This window comes from Erythrolamprus reginae, chromosome 1, assembly GCF_031021105.1.
Source record: "Erythrolamprus reginae isolate rEryReg1 chromosome 1, rEryReg1.hap1, whole genome shotgun sequence".
Taxonomy (NCBI): domain Eukaryota; kingdom Metazoa; phylum Chordata; class Lepidosauria; order Squamata; family Dipsadidae; genus Erythrolamprus; species Erythrolamprus reginae.
This window is the reverse complement of record NC_091950.1, coordinates 6,933,423-6,950,726: the sequence shown is the minus strand read 5'-3', so window position 1 is coordinate 6,950,726 and position 17,304 is coordinate 6,933,423. Positions and strand designations below refer to the sequence as shown.

General features: G+C 40.0%; 1 protein-coding gene across 1 annotated transcript; it reads right to left on the bottom strand.

The window, feature by feature from the left end:
• Window positions 1–5,929: 5,929 nt before the first annotated feature.
• LOC139171837 (vomeronasal type-2 receptor 26-like) lies at window positions 5,930–16,559 on the bottom strand. Its single transcript, XM_070760712.1, has 5 exons — window positions 16,524–16,559; window positions 15,261–16,085; window positions 11,426–11,566; window positions 10,600–10,729; window positions 5,930–6,834 (listed from the first exon to the last, which is right to left on the bottom strand). Exons 1-5 carry the CDS (start codon window positions 16,557–16,559, stop codon window positions 5,930–5,932), a joined length of 2,037 nt encoding a protein of 678 aa, XP_070616813.1.
• Window positions 16,560–17,304: the final 745 nt, after the last annotated feature.

The following is a 17,304-nucleotide window of genomic DNA, read 5'->3' as shown; positions in this document are numbered from 1 at the left end:
TCCATTTCAGCGCAACTATAGATTTTTTCAATAATCAAATTTTCAGACCGAATTTGTTCTTTTTTCCACATTTGCGCTATTGAAATTCTGACTGCAGTTATTATATGCCTCCTAAGTTATAACCTTTGCCTAGAATAGTGGGTCCTATTCTTTTTAATATGTTTGTGAGTGACATAGGGGAAGGTTTGGTAGGGAAGGTTTGCCTATTTGCCGTTGACTCTAAAGTGTGCAATAGGGTTGATATTCCTAGAGGCGTCTGTAATATGGTAAATGATTTAGCTTTACTAGATAAAGGTCAAAGCAATGGAAACTGCACTTTAATGTTTCCAAATGTAAAATAATGCACTTGGGGAAAAGGAATCCTCAATCTGAGTATTGCATTGGCAGTTCAGTGTTAGCAAAAACTTCAGAAGAGAAGGATTTAGGGGTAGTGATTTCTGACAGTCTCAAAATGGGTGAGCAGTTTGGTCCGGCGGTAGGAAAAGCAAGTAGGATGCTTGGCTGCATAGCTAGAGGTATAACAAGCAGGAAGAGGGAGATCGTGATCCCCTTATATAGAGCACTGGTGAGACCACATTTGGAATACTGTGTTCAGTTCTGGAGACCTCACCTACAAAAAGATATTGACAAAATTGAACGGGTCCAAAGACTGGCTACAAGAATGGTGGAAGGTCTTAAACATAAAACATATCAGGAAAGACTTAATGAACTCAATCTGTATAGTCTGGAGAACAGAAGGAAAAGGGGGGACATGATCGAAACATTTAAATATGTTAAAGGGTTAAGTAAGGTTCAGGAAGGAAGTGATTTTAAAAGGAAAGTGAACACAAGAACAAGAGGACACAATCTGAAGTTTGTTGGGGGAAAGATCAAAAGCAACGTGAGAAAATATTATTTCACTGAAAGAGTAGTAGATCCTTGGAACAAACTTCCAGCAGACGTGGTTGGTAAATCCACAGTAACTGAATTTAAACATGCCTGGGATAAACATATATCCATTGTAAGATAAAATACAGGAAATAATATAAGGGCAGACTAGATGGACCATGAGGTCTTTTTCTGCGGTCAGTCTTCTATGTTTCTAGTGTCATCTCCAGATTCGTAAAAGCATGCTTTCTGAGGAATATTCAATTTGTTCCTCCAGAATTTCTGTGAGCCACTTATGTGTGGTTTTCCATATACTTTGGATTTTAGAGTAGGACCACCACATATGAAAAAAGGTTCCCGGGTATTTCTTGCATTTCCAACAGGTGTTTTTAAGTTTGGGATACATCTTAGCAAGTCTTTGAGGGGGGAAGTACCACCTATAGAGAAGTTTATAAAAAAATTCCTTATAGGCTGCCGATAATGTGATTTTACAGTTAGTATTCCATGATCTCTTCCAGTCTGTTAAGTGTATGTTGTGTTGAACATTCTTGGCCCATGCGATCATAGGTTCTTTCACTGTGTCTTCTATTTTGTCAGTTTCTAACATATATTGGTATATTTTAGTTATTAATTTATCCTTTTGTCCTGTGAGTATTTTATCTAGGTTGCAGGCCGAAATATTAATTCCAGGAACTTCTCTATCTTTATTATATCTGGATTTAATTTGTAAATATATCCACCAGTCCAGTTTATAATTTTGTTGTTCAAGTTCTTGTCTTTTTTTCAATTCTCCATCTGGATGTAAAATGTCTTTATAACTTAAAGTTTTACTGGGGTCAATTAAATTTGGATAAAAATTGTTTCCATGGTAGATAGCCACCTGGGGTTTGTATATAATATTTTCTTTTAATTTCATACCATATGTATTTTATTTCCCTCTTTCCAGAGGTACGCATGCCAGCCCTGCTGTAGGTCATGCCCCTCTAGTGTCAAGATCCTTTTGTTTGTGAGATTGATCCACTCTCTAATCCATGTTAGACTGGCCGCATCATAATATAATTTTAGATCTGGGAGACCTAAACCTCCTCTTTTTTTGCTATCATGGAGGTAAAAGAATTTGATTCTAGCTTTTATTTTTAACCCTGCTGTTCTGCTCAAAAACACATCCTAAAGTTCTGTTCCCAGGTCTATTTGACCCGGACTGAAAATTGTTCATTTTAGGAACTTATATTTGGTCTTTTTGAAAGCTTTTTTCACTTGGAAACTGGTTTGAACATTTCTGCACACAATGAAATGAAAATTGAACTGAAAAAACTGATGCTTATTGGTTTATTTTGCTCATAAAAGGCGGCCCCCATGCTTATACTCCAATAGGCTTATACTCAAGGAGGCGTATACTCAAGTAGGCGTATACCCTATGGTCTTACATTCGAAAATAAACTGATAAGCATCATTTTTTTCAGTTCATTTATATTTTTCTTATGATCAGGAATGTTCAATTTTGTATAGCAAACCTTTTTGGGTAAAATCCCTTGTAGATTTGTAGCCTAAAAAAAATATAAACTGAAACAAAATGCTTAAAAATGGGGGTGGGGCTTTTTGATCAAAATAAACCAATAAGCATCATTTTTTTCAGTTCAATTTTCATATCATTGTGTGCAGAAATGTCCAAACTAGTTTACCAGTGAAAAAGGTTTTCAAAAATACCAAATTTAAGTACCTTAAAAAAATCTTTTTGGTCCGGGTCCTATATAATTTAGTTCCAATTTTCCATATATACGGGAATGCGTAATGCACCAGTTGTGGCCCTATTTTGACAGGGAGTCACTTCTCACAGTCACTCATTCGCTTATCACCTCAAGGTTCGATTACTGCAATGCACTCTACATGGGGCTACCCTTGAAGAGTGTCCTGAGTGTAAAAAATAGGGTGGCTGCTAGCAAAGAGTGGAGAGTGAGGGGTTGATGCTTCTTTGACAAGGGGAGCTGGAAAGCCTTGGACATCACCAGGCCTAATTTCCTATTGCAGCCACATGTGCTTTGCACTGCTGTTCCAGAGGACTTTCCTTTTTTTAAAAAAAATGTTTTATTGGTTTTTCAAAAGACAAACAGAAGACAGACAACATTTAACATTTAAGGAGCTACCATTGCTCCGCTTATCTTAGAAGTATAACTAGTACAAAAAAGAAAAAAAGCCTAACTATATTCAGATCGATATAAAAACATAACATACGTACTCTATGTTCTTATTAATTTTAACTCTATATTCTCTATATTAATTAATTTTCTTATCTATCAAATATTGAGTGTTTTAATCTAAAATAAAACATAAAATATATCACCTCTAAGTTTATTATATTGCAAAACTACCCTATGTTTATATTATTTTTAAACTATTCATATATGCATACGATTTACCATCAAATTAATAAGTACAAATAATTGTAAATTCGTACTTATTTAATTTTTAAAACTATTTCTTAAATCCCACCATTTGTATACTTTATCCCATATCTTATAAAATTCTGTTTCAGCTTGATTATTCAAGCGTTTTGTCATCATGTCTAATTCCACACATTCTATATTTTTTAAAAAATATTTCTACATCTTTTGGTATTTCCTTTTCTTTTCATTTCTGTGCAAATACTATTCTTGCCGCAACCAATATATGTATTATTAAATAATAGATTTCTTTTTTATACCTCATATTTGAAGTACCCAATAGGAAAAATTTGGGAAATTTTTTGATCTTCTCCTTCGTTATTTTATTTATCCATTTCTCTACTTTATTCCAGTTGAACCGGTAAATACCATCTCTGATGGGCCCCAGTATTGCTCTCTCTGTCCTCTCTGATCTGTTCTCTCTGCTCTCTGATCTCTGTGATGTATGCACTGTTCTCCATGCTCTGATCTGAATTTCCTGTTGCTGTATTGCTGTATTGATTGTTTGGTTCTTGTGAGTTACTGTAATTGAGATAGTTGTAGTGATATACTAGTGAGATACTAGTGCAATGTATGTATAGATAGAATACAGTTAGTAGTGTAAATAAGAAGTAAATATATTTTTATATTTACTTCTTATTTACACTACTAACTGTATTCTATCTATATTCTATCTGTATTCTATCTTGCTGGGTGGCACACTTTCTTGACAGCAGACTACCACAAAATACCCAAATACTTCAAAAATCATTACTTACGCAAAACACTAATAACAATTTGGTTCACTATAAAAAAAAATTATTACACCTCAATACCAAAATGGATATCCCCCAATGAAATACTAACTTTTCCTAATCTTTTCTCGTACTCTAAAATTCTGAGATACCAACAACTACTCGACGAATCAGATGCTCTTATTTCTAAACAACAACTGAACAATCAAGGAATTAATATAGACTGGTTAACATATTTACAAATTAAATTAAAGTACGAACAACACAAAAAGCAATTTGGATTTCAAAATAATAATGTAATAGACACGATTCTTTTCGGTCCTTCTACAAAAATGATCTCAAAATTGTACAACTACTTACTAATCCAAGAAAATCCCGAAGAGCAAGTGAAATGTTGTACGATAGCTTGGGCTCAGAATTTTGGATATACGATTAACCTAATTGAGTGGGAGAAAACATGGACATCAAATTATAAAATGACAACGGCAATGTCTTACAAGGAGAACCAAATTAAAATGTTTTATCGTTGGCATTTGCCCCCAGCAAGAATATCCAAAATGTTTCCCAACTTCTCACTGACCTGCTGGAAGTGCAAGATCAAATCTGGAACTTATTACCACACATGGTGGACATGCCCAATTGCACAAAAATACTGGACAACAATTCAATCCCTAATCGACCAAGTCATGTCAATCAAATTACCACTCAAACACGAACTTTATCTTTTAGGGATATTCAGACAAAACCTTACCAAGACACAAAAATACCTTATACTACAAATTATAACTGCAGCCAGAATATCATATGCCTCTCTTTGGAAATCTGATCAAGTACCCTCTTTCTTTACAATAATTACGAAAATTAATGAATGTGCTGAAATGTCTAAAATAGCAATGGAAGCACAAAACAAAAAAGACTCAGAATACTACGAAGCATGGGAAAATTGGCATAAATGGGTTTCTCAGAAAAAATACAAAAAACTTTTATCGTAAAATTCATACTTTATTACATCCAAAAGTACCTTCAACACTTAAATTAATATTAAAATAAATTAGAAAAGAAGCACCAAAAACTAATCAAATTTGCAACAAGAAAATATATTAAATCTCTTTTTATCTGTTTTCTAACTAACTCAATACACATTATAAACGTACTAACCACTTTTAGAATAACCAATCTTTATACATACCCACTATATCACCTATATACTCCCCACCCTACAACTAAACAAAAGTCGTCCATAAAAACGTCTGCATTAAATGCAGATTCTCCACTCTCTCCCTTTCCCTTTTTTTTTCCTTTCTCTTTCTCTTTTCTTCTTTTTTTCTTTCTTTCTCCTCTTCACAACTAGAACTTTAATGCCTATATATACTAAGAAATACGACATTTGAGTTATTTCCATATATGAACATTAAGATTAAGGAAGTAAGAGTTATTACTTTCCCTTTAAGACACTTGTGTATTACAACTCACATGTATTATAATCTTATCATAAATGTTTTGGGGGTTTTTTGGAATTCTCCCTCCCCTTCCCACCCCCAACCTTTTGTTCTGTCCCCCCTTTCCCCAATCCCCTTCCTTGTTTTTAATTATATCTGTAAATAAATAAAATATATTTTCAAAAAAAAAAAAAAAAAGAAGTAAATATATTTTTGCAAGACTTCCTACTGCTGCTGTGCTTTATTTAAGACTTCAACTCCATATCTATTGGTCTGTGGCTGGCTGGTTTGGCAGGTTAGCTGTTTGGGCTGGCTATCTTACGAAAGTGCAGCTCTGACACTCAAAGCAGAAAACTGAAACAGAATCATAGAGATGGATGGGACCTTGGAGGCCATTTAGTTCAATCCCCTCATCGAACAGGAGACCCACAGAAACCTAAGACATAAATCAGAGATTTTTGTGCCCTATTATATTATCTCGGCAATTCAATTGGGGCATCAGTAGGATAATGTAGCATTTGGGGAAAAATATGCAAACCAAGAGACCAGCCCCAGAGGCCAAGATGGGAAAGATCTCTACGGCCACCATGAACTTCCCTTTAGTGCTCAGGTAGGTGGGGAGGAAAGTGATCCAAACACTGCAAAAGACCAGCATGCTAAAAGTAATGAATTTGGCTTCGTTAAAGCTATCAGGCAATTTCCTAGCCAGAAAGACTATAATGAAACTCACAAAGGCCAGAAAACCCAGGTAGGCTAGGACTGTGTAAAACATTGAAACTGAGCCTTCCTGACATTCCAAGATGGTCTCTCCTTCCAAGGAGTGGAAGTCCAAGTTGGGAAATGGGGGAGAGGTTATCAGCCAGATGGCACATAGCACTGCTTGGACCAGGGGACAGGCTAAGATAATGGAATTGGTCAGTGGTTTTCCTAAGAATTTCCTTGCCCTGTTTCCTGGTTTGGTAGCCATGAAGGCCAGAACCACCATGACTGTTTTTGCCAGCACAGAGGAAACCGCAAGAGAAAAGAAAACGGCAAAGGCAGTTTGTCGGAAGAGACAAGTGAGCTTCCTGGGTTGACCAATGAAGAGAAAGGAGCAGAGGAAGCAGAGCAGGAGGGAGACCAGGAGGATATAGGTGAGATCTCGGTTGTTGGCCTTGACTATTGGTGTTTCATGATGTTTACGGAAAACCACCAGTACTGCAGATGTGATCAGAGAAAGGAAAAGAGCTAGAGAAACCAAAGTGTAACCCAGGGTCTCTTGATAGCTGAGGAAGTGGATCTTCTTGGCAATGCATTGGTCCTTCTCCTTGTTGGGATACTTGTCTTCTGGGCAGGGGTCACACTGGGCTGCATCTGAAATTAAGATTTTTTGTATTTCAGCGTCATCTGTCCTGATCATTATCCCTTTCCAAGGATTGACATGACTGTCCCCTTTTTGCTCTGCACAACCCACAAACTAAATACAAGAAATATACAAATTCTATTGACTTTTATCCACTGCCAATTCACTTCGATCATTAGTACTTCAGATTCTTGAATGGAACCTAATATTAAGATAGTCCTGTATACTCATTTGAACTGCCTGAATTTCCTGATTTCTTCATGCTCGACAGGGTTAGGGTTAGGAAGATGGAAAATGCTGACAGGACAGATATATATATTCGCCTTAGAACAAGGACAGAAACACCAGCCTGAAGATGATGAGTGGGACCTCATCGAAACGTCGCCAGAAATTTCCAAATCCTACACGGGAAGAAACCCGAATATAGCAAGACCGTCACATATTTGCATGCCGTTTTTAAGTCTCTGAAGACTTAATTTATTGAGGTGCAGAGAAATGGTTTGTTGGGGCAGGACAGCACAGATCCATAAACTGACAGTTTATACAGCATAAATAATCTGATATTGTGCATTCCCAACAAAAATGACAAAATTAATTATTTACTCAATGATTTCCTAGACCAGGAGTCATCAACCCGTAACTTTAGAGCCACAAGCTGCTCTTTGGGCCACCTACTGTTGCTCCCTGTCCCATCATTGGCTGGCCTCTCCCTCTCCTCCCTCACCTGACCTGATAATATAAGGGCAACAGTGTAAATGGAGATGTGGTCATGGTTGATTCTCTGAAACTGGATGAGTGACTGGATTGCTCACAGTCACTCATGCCCTCATTACCTCGAGGTTCGATTACTGCAACGCTCTCTACATGAGGCTACCTTTGAAAAGTGTTCTGAAACTTCAGATCGTGCTGGTTCTCTAATGTGAGCTGTGGATCGAGGAGGACGCCCAAGCTGCGGACCCTCTCTAAGGGGTCAATAATCCCCCCCCCCAGATTATGGAAGGACAGATGGAATTGTCCTTGGGAGGCAGAACCCACAGCCACTCCGTCTTATCCGGGTTGAGTTTGAGTCTGTTGACACCCATCCAGACACCAACAGCGTCCAGGCACCAGCACATTACTTCCACTGCTTCGTTGACTGGACATGGGGTGGAGATGTACCACTGGGTATCATCTGCGTACTGATGATACCTCACCCCATGCCTGTGGGTGATCTCACCCAGTGGTTGCATGTAGATATTGAATAGCAGGGGGGAGAGGACCGGCCCCTAAAGCACCCCACAAGGGAGTAACCTTGAAGTCGACCTCTGACCCGCTACTAACACTGACTGCGACTGACTGGAGAGGTAGGAGGAGAATCACTGAAGAACAGTGTCTCCCACTCCCAACCCCTCCAGCTGGCGCATAAGGATACCATGGTCGATCTTATCGAAAGCTGCTGAGAGGTCAAGAAGTACCAGGACAGAGGATAAACCCCTGTCCTGGGCCCGCCAGAGATCATCCATCAACGTGACCAAAGCAGTTTCCATGCTATAGACGGGCCTGAATCCTGACTGTTGAGGGCCTAGATAATCGGCTTCTTCCAAGGACTGTTGGAGTTGGAGCGCCACCACCTTCTCAACAACCTTCCCCATCTCCAAGACCGCCTTCTGCTGCACGAATCCCAGCGACCGATTAGGTCCCACAGAGTGGGCCTTCTCCGGGTCCCGTCAACCAAACAATGTCGGTTGGCGGGCCCCAGGGGAAGAGCCTTCTCTGTGGCAGCCCTGACTCTCTGGAACCAACTCCCCGCAGAGATTAGAACTGCCCCTACTCTCCTTGCCTTTCATAAGCTCCTTAAAACCCACCTTTGTCATCAGGCATGGGGGAATAGAGACATCTCCCCCGGGCATATACAATTTATGCATGGTATGTTTATATGTATGTTTGCTTAGTAAATGGGTTTTTTTTTAATATTTTAAATTACAATTTAGATTTGTCATGAATTGTTGTATTCTGTTGTGAGCCGCCCCGAGTCTGCAGAGAGGGGCGGCATACAAATCTAAATAATAAATAAATAAATAAATAAATAAATAAATAAATAGATAGATAGATAGATAGATAGATAGATAGATAGATAGATAGATAAATAAATAAATAAATAAACAAACAAACAAACAAACAAACAAACAAACAAACAAATAAATAAATAAATAAATAAATAAATGGAAGGTTGGAGACTGGCCGATAGTTGTTAAAAATGGCTGGGTCCAGAGAAGGCTTCTTGAGGAGGGGGCACACAAGTGCCTCCTTGTAGGGACCCAGAAAGGACCACCTCCCCAGAGAAGCGTTGACAATCTCCTGGACCCAGCTCCATGTCCAGTAAGCAGGTGGCGGAACTCACAGCTCCAATGGCCTTGTCCACTTCATCAGGTGCCACCAGATCAAACTCTTCCCAGACAGGTGGAAAAGTACAGGCCCCAGTCACCTGACAAAGAGTCAGTCAACTCTGTTATCAAATTGGAGTCGAGGTCCACCCAGATCAAAGCGATTTTATCAGCAAAAAACATGTTAAAATCCTCGGCACTACTCTGTAAGGGCTCCCCAATTCTGCCCTGGTTAAGAAGGGAGCGGGTCACAGAGTGGCCAGGCGGGATTCCGCTGATGCAATCAAGATGATTGTCTAATGTGAGCTGTGGATTGAGGAGGCCAACCAAGTTGTGGACCCTCTCTGAGGGGGTCAATAATCCCCCCCTCAGGGTAACGAACAGACATATGGAATTGTCCTTGGGAGGCAAAACCCACAGCCAGTCTTATCAGGGTTGAGTTTGAGTCTGTTGACACCCATCCAGACCTTAACAGCCTCCAGGCACCAGCACATCACTTCCACTGCTTCGCTGACTGGACATAGGGTGGAGATGTACAACTGGGTATCATCAGCACATCCTGTCCCCACCACCCCTCAGCTCTTCAGTCCAGCAGGTTGGGCATAAGCTCCAGCCAAAAGTGGGAGGAAGCAAAGCTTTATTTTTTAATTCAACTTCTATGCCACCCAATCCCGAAGGAGCCAGAGCAGCTAAGGATGCCTTTGCTCTGGAAGCCCTCCTCCCCCTCCTTCTCCTCTCATGCCAGGTGGAGGGGCATAGCAAGACAACGTAGCTGCCTTCATGTCACATTTCTGCATAAGGCAGTATTCACTTTCTAGTGGTCACACCCTCCCTGCTAAGCCTGGAAGGGATGGGAAGGAATGGGACATGGCAAGGTAATGGCTGGATCCTTAGGGCAGGAGAGAAGCCATGTCTAAAACCTCTCCTTATATGAGCAGCCAGTCACCCTCTGTGATTGCCTTTGCACCTTGTGGAGGGTCTCCCTGGACATGCCACAACCAGCCAGGAAGAGGGGATGGAGAGTCACCCGAAGAGAAACCAGGGCTGGTTATTGTTACTCAGCATACACAAAGAGGGGGAGAAAGAGAGAGATGAGGGAGGGAGAGAGTGGTGTGTGGGGAGGAAAGGAGAGAGAGAGAAATAGAGAAAGACAGGAAGAGGGAAAGAGAGAAAGAAAATTGAGAGGGAGAGAAAGAGATGGAGAGAGAGAAATAGACAGATAACTTTTTCAAATTGAGATCAGACCCATAAAACCTAGGTAGGCATAGCTGTATATGTATATTGGTTGGAGTGAAGTAAAGTTAGCCATGCCCACCCAGGTTTTGTGACTCTGAATGTTTTGTTTTCTCTGGAAAATGGGGCCAAATGGCTCTTTGACTTTTTAAGAAGATCTGCACATGACAAGTACTCTACCTGTTTGATTTGAGATGGTTCCTTCTGGACAAGGTGCACATTCGTAGCAGCAAATGGGCTGGCCCTCTGGAACCTGTCTCCTCTCTCCTGCATGGCACCTCTTCTTGCCACACCTGGCAAAGGGCACCTTCTAAAGGAGAAAAAAAGAAGTGATAGAAGTGGCTTGTGCAATGAAGATCCTACATTTATTCATTTCCATATTCCTCTTTTTCTGTTGAGAATGTTATCAATTACAAATAGTTTATGAAGGTCTAACAGGAACCATGAAAATCTCCTAGGAGATTCAGGCAAGTGGCACTAGTGACTCATCAATGGATACTAACATTTGACTCTTGAACCTCAGAATACAAAGGAAGTTTTGCTACATTGAGTTACAACTTTGCTAGAACAAAGAATGATGAAGATCCAAAATAATGGCTATGGTCCGTGCAAATCTCTGCTGATCTAATAACATCCTGGTTCTTCTCATTCCCACTCATTGCTAAAGGTTTCTCAAATTTGATCTCAAATTTGTTAACCTCAAATGCAAGTAATTCACCCAATTTCAAATTCAAAATTTCTGCATCTATTTACCTGTTTTCACCCTAGAACAAGTGTTCTAACTATGCTGGCTGGAGAATTCTGGGTGTTTGATGTCCATAAATCTTAAAGTTGGCACATTTGAGGACCTCTACCTTAGAAGGATGTTCAGCATCTCCAGGAGAGAGTGATTGTTTTCCTGAATTTACAACATTTCCTTACAGCTCACCTTTAAGACCCAGATGATCCCATCAGTGTTAATGGTGAAATCCTGGCCTGGGGCAGCCCTGGGATCCTTTTACCCAACTTTCACAGGGACTAAAGATTTATTGGGATGGACAACCCAGTTGATGATATCATAACGAGCAGTTCTCATTCCAATTTGTGAGAAGGAGATTTCATCTCCAGCACTGTTGTTGAAGTGGACATTTCTCAAATTGGCAAGAATCTGAAAGAAAAAAGATCTTCATAAATTGGAGCAATTAGCTGAATGGCAGAAACAGAGTAGAGTAGAGTAGAATAGAGTAGAGTACAGTAGGGTAGGGTAGGGTAGAATAGTGTCAAATATAATAGAATAGAATAGAGTTTTATAAATTTTTTTCACAAGTGTACAGCTACACTGAAAAGCTACAGTTGGTTGAGATACAAGGAACCAGGAGAAATAGTAAACATTGACTCAATTGTCAACAAAACAAAATATTCCATTTATCACTGGGTATTTTTATTTTGGCTTCCCCGTTGCCAGTTTTTTTTTTTTAATGATAATTTTAAATGAATAACTTGCCCCCCGACATTATGAGTGCTCCATCACTGGAGATTTTTAAGTAGAAGTTGGAAAACTTTCATCTGAAATGGTATAAAGTTTTCTGCTTGAGTAGGGGTTTGGACTAGAAGACTTCCAAGGTCCTGTCCAATTCCCTTATTAACTAGTGATGTACTATGTTCCTTCCTATTTCAAATGCTCTACTATCATCCCATTGCTAAATAAGATTCCATCAAGGAACTGAATGACTATAGACCATTTGCACCTTGTGCTGTGACCAGAACAATCTGGAATAGAACACCTGAAAAATGTAGAAATGGTGGTAGACTTTAGGAGAAACCCTCCCATCCTACCACCTCTTACAATACTAGAAAAAACAGTATCAACAGTAGAGACCTTCCAATTTCTAGGTTCTATCATATCTTAAGACATAAACTTGGTGACACTTAAGGAAGTGGACAAGGCCATTGGAGCTGTGTGTTACGCCACCTGTCTACTGGATCCATGTCCCTCTTGGTTGGTTTCGGCCAGTCAAGAGGTGACGCGGAGCTGGGTCCGGGAGATTGTCAACGCCTCCTTGGGGAGTGGGTCCTTTCCGGCTCCTTATAAAGAGGCACTTGTGCGCCCCCTCCTCAAGAAGCCTTCCCTGGACCCAGCCATACTCAATAACTACCGTCCAGTCTCCAACCTTCCCTTTATGGGGAAGGTTGTTGAGAAAGTGGTGGCACTTCAGCTCCAGAGGTCCTTGGAAGAAGCCGATTATCTAGGTCCTCAGCAGTCTGGATTCAGGCCCGGCTACAGCACGGAAACTGCTTTGGTCGCGTTGATGGATGATCTCTGGCAGGCCCAGGACAGGGGCTTGTCCTCTGTCCTGGTGCTTCTTGACCTCTCAGCGGCTTTCAATACCATCGACCATGGTATCCTTCTGCACCAACTAGAGGGGTTGGGAGTGGGAGGCACTGTTCTTCAGTGGTTCTCCTCATACCTCTCTGGTCGGTCGCAGTCGGTGTTAGTAGTGGATCAGAGGTCGACCTCTAGGTCTCTCCCTTGTGGGAGAGTTCGGAAACTTCAGATCGTGCAGAATGTAGCTGCGAGAGCAATCATGGGCTTTCCCAAATATGCCCATGTTACACCAACACTCCGCAGTCTGCATTGGTTGCCGATCAGTTTCCGGTCACAATTCAAAGTGTTGGTTATGACCTATAAAGCCCTTCATGGCACTGGACCAGATTACCTCAGGGACTGCCTTCTGCTGCACGAATCCCAGCGACCAGTTAGGTCACACAGAGTGGATCTTCTCTGGGTTCCGTCAACTAAGCAATGTCGCCTGGCAGGACACAGGGGAAGAGCCTTCTCTGTGGTGGCCCCAGCCCTCTGGAACCAACTCCCCCCAGAGATTAGAACTGCCCCCACCCTCTTTGCCTTTCGTAAACCACTTAAAACCCACCTCTGCCGCCAGGCATGGGGGAATTGAGATCTTCTTTCCCTCTAGGCTTTTACAATTCTATGCATGGTATGTATGTATGTATGTTTGGTTTTTATATTATTAGATTTTTAATCATCAATACCAAATTACTATTGTGCACTGTTTTATTGTTGCTGTTAGCCGCCCCGAGTCTCTGGAGAGGGGCAGCATACAAATCCAACAAATAAATAAATAAATAAATAAATAAATAAATAAATAAATAAACAAGCAAGCAAGCAAGCAAGCAAGCAAGCAAGCAAACAAACAAACAAACAAACAAACAAAATGGTCATTTAACATCAAAAACATCATCAAAAAAGCACAATAAAGAATGTTCTTTTCTATGCCAACTCAGGAAGCTCAAACTGCCCAAGGAGCTGCTGATCCAGTTCTACAGAGAAACCATTAAGTCTGTCATCTGCACCTCTATAACTGTCTGGTTTGGTTCTGCAACCCAACAAGACCAACACAGACTTCAGAGGAGAATCAGAACTGCAGAAAAAACAATTGCTGCCAATCTGTCTTCCATTGAGGACCTGTATATTGCATGAGTCAAAAGGAGGGTTGTTAAAATATTTACTGACCCCTCGCATCATGGACATGAACTGTTTCAACTCCTACCCTCAAAATGAGCATCACACACCAAGACAACTAGACACAAGAACAGTTTTTTCCCGAACACCATCACTCTGCTAAATAAGTAATACCCTCAACACTGTCAAACTATTTACTGTCTGCACTTCTATTACTATTATTTTTTTTCTCATCATTCCTATCACCTATCTCCTCCTACTTATGACTTTATGATCAAAATTTGTTGCTTTTATTCTTAAGACCTTTATTAATATTGTTTCCTGATTGCTTTTTTGACTCCTATGACAATCTTTAAGTGTTGTACCTCATGATTCTTGACAAAGGTATCTTTTCTTTTATGTATACTGAGAGCATATGCACCGAAGACAAAATCCTTTTGTGTCCAACAGAGACCAATAAAGTATTCTATTCTATTCTATTCTATTCTATTCTATTTCCTATTCTATTCTATTTCCTATTCTGTTCTATTCTATTTCCTATTCTATTCTATTTCCTATTCTTTTCTATTTCCTATTCTATTCAATTCTGATAAGCACATTACAAGAAACACAGAAGTAAACATATAAGTTGGAGTCACACATGATGCTAATTCATAAAAACATAAAAGAAGATTAAAAGGAATTGAGCTGAACATCTTTTTACATGTTCAGGTTACATGCGAAGGTAATCGGAGAAGATTCTGAAGATATACCCTTTAGAATTTCAACTCTCATGTTGAATCATCTTTCATGTTTGTTTGTTTGTTTGTTTGTTTGTTTGTTTATTTCTTTGTCTGTTTTTGTTTGCCTGTCTTTCTGCCTGTCCATCTGCCTGTCAGTTTGTTTGTTTGTTTGTTTGTTCGTTCGTTCGTTCGTTTATTCATTTATTTATTTATTTATTTATTTATTTATTTATTTATTTATTTATTTATTTATCTGTTTGTTTATTTGCATTTGTATGCTGCCCACACCCGAAGGACACTGGGTGTCTTACAACAATAAAATGCAACCAGATTATCATATTGATCTGAAATGACACCTCCTCCTTGCTCAACTCATGATACTCAAGGAGCTTTGAATATGTTTCAGGACCATGTACTATATTTTATTTTATTTTATTTTTTTATTTTATTTATTTTGTCCAATACATATAGGTTATTCTTCTTTTGTCCCCTCTTTCAACAAAACCTTTAATGAATATTATTGTTTTTTTAAGTAATTGCTGGTTTAGTCTGTTCAGAGATGCCATGATATGATATCCCTTGATATGATTTCAGGAACTGCATATGAGAAGCTTCTTCTCTATTGATCGGTGGACTGGATAAAATGTCGCAGAGGTTACCTGCCATGGCTCCACATTTGAGATCCTTTTTCCAAGCTTCAGCATAGCTGGTTGTGCTCTTGAGTTGTAAATTGCATGCAATGCATGTGCCACTGCATAAATGGCATTATAGATACTGTAACTTTCATCTGTCATGCTCATTTCAAAAAGAAAATCTGGAACATCCCATAAATTCTCCTTTCCTGTACAGTGTTGTCTCCCATTTGGAAGGACCTTGCCTGGTTTGGAGATAAGGCAGCCAAAGAGTTTTTCCCACAAATCCAGGAGAATGGTGTCCCCTTCTTTGATCAAATGGTATAAAGACAGGAGGAAGTGGCTGAATTCTGAAACATCCCCAGTGTTTTCCCTAAACTGCAAAGCCCCATGCAAAGGTTTTACATTTTCAGAAGTGTCTCCCTGCATAGTAAATTTCCAGTGAGAAGTTAGGATCCAAACATTTTGAAGTCGTACCAATCCATGCATTACAGAAGCTTTCAGAAATGACAAAAATTTTACAGTATCAGTTGAATCTCCAAACATAATAATGACTTCAGCTTTCAATACAATTTTGAAAATGAATTTCCGTATTGCAACCTGTATGTCCTTAGTGTTCAAACTTTCAGTAAAGGCCAGGCAGATGTCCTTCTCCTTCAATATTGGCATCAAGGTTGAAATGAAATGTTCTGCACTGTCATCTTCAGAGGTCCCAAGCCCAACCCAGTTCCACTGGAAATGCAGGAGCAACTGAACTAAACCCACATACTCTGAAATGTCACTGGGATTAATCCGGAAGAAGGAAGGATAAACTGGTCTGTATTCCTGAGGGAACTCAAAGCCAACACCGAGCTGGAGAAAGGGAGATTCCTCTTTCAAAGACAAAGTAAAGTATTGTGCTCATTTCACCTGCGTTTTTTTTAAACTTAACAATCAGGCAGACTTACTTCAATTAACAAGCTTAAGCATCTTCTCTTCCTAGGAAAAGCTGCTTGTGACATATTTTGTCTGGTTTTGATATGTCAAAAGAAAAGAAATAATTAACTTGATATAGGCAATAAATTGAATGAATTCCTGGCTAAACTTTTATGAAAATTCTTCTTGGCAAGTATAGGATTTCAGAATTATTTCATTATTGGTCTGTTGGGGATATATATCTTGACACATAAAATCTAAAAATGAATTCAACTATAACATATCCCCTTCAACAACATCATTTTCACCCTTGACTACCACATTTGTTTCTGTTCTTTGTCCACACCATACTATATCCAATGTATTCCCCCTTACCTGTGGGACCTTGTAGATGCTGAAGATGGAAGCCATCTGCCTTGAGGATTTGGGGTGGTCACTCCAATGATAGAGAGCAGAAGGTCCTGTCTGTCACATTTATAACCTGGAATCATTTGGCCCCAGGTGGAGACCAAGGAGAGGCTGATTAATGAAATGATCATCTCCATCCGAACATTGTCACAAATGTGGAAGCCAAGTGTGAGGTTGGGGAGGAGAACCAAATCTTTGTTGATCTCTGTGACTGCAAACTCTAACGCTAGGAACTCTTGGTATTTCATGAATATGGGTCTGTGGTAAAGAAAACACTGGGAGCATTACAGGGAAAATATATGTGTGATTTACAATAGAATAATAGAATTGGAAGGGGCTTTGGAGATTCAGATTGCATTAGATTATTATTACAGTTGGAAGGGACCTTGTAGGTCATCTAGTCCAACAACCTGTTTAGCAGGAAACCCTACCTAAGATGGTGGATATCCATTGAGACAAATAGTTATCCATCACCATCTTCTTAAAAGCTTCCAGTGTTAGGAAGACTTTCGGATGGAGCTTGATCGTGCCGGAGGTGCGGAAGCCTAGCTCCGCCTCTGTAGCCTTCCTTTTCACCCTGCAGGATGCCGTTTTGCGTTGTGCCGACACCCGTAGGGGTCGGCCCAGGACCGGGGGTCTCCTGGACCTCCTGGGACGGATCGGCACGACCCCAGGGGTTAGGGACAGCCCCGCAGCTGCAGGAATGGAGAGCTGTGACCGGACGGCTGTCTGGGCGCAGCCATAACGA

What these genes read in the sequence shown, in the direction of transcription:
- LOC139171837 (XM_070760712.1), bottom strand. Translation starts at nt 16,559, where the DNA reads ATGGCTTCCATCTTCAGCATCTACAAGGTCCCACAG. An exon ending in GCATCTACAAGGTCCCACAG is followed by an intron (nt 16,086 to 16,523) that starts GTAAGGGGGAAT and finishes CCCTTTCTCCAG; the next exon opens with CTCGGTGTTGGCTTTGAGTT. An exon ending in AATCTTTAGTCCCTGTGAAA is followed by an intron (nt 10,730 to 11,425) that starts GTTGGGTAAAAG and finishes TTTCTCCTTTAG; the next exon opens with AAGGTGCCCTTTGCCAGGTG.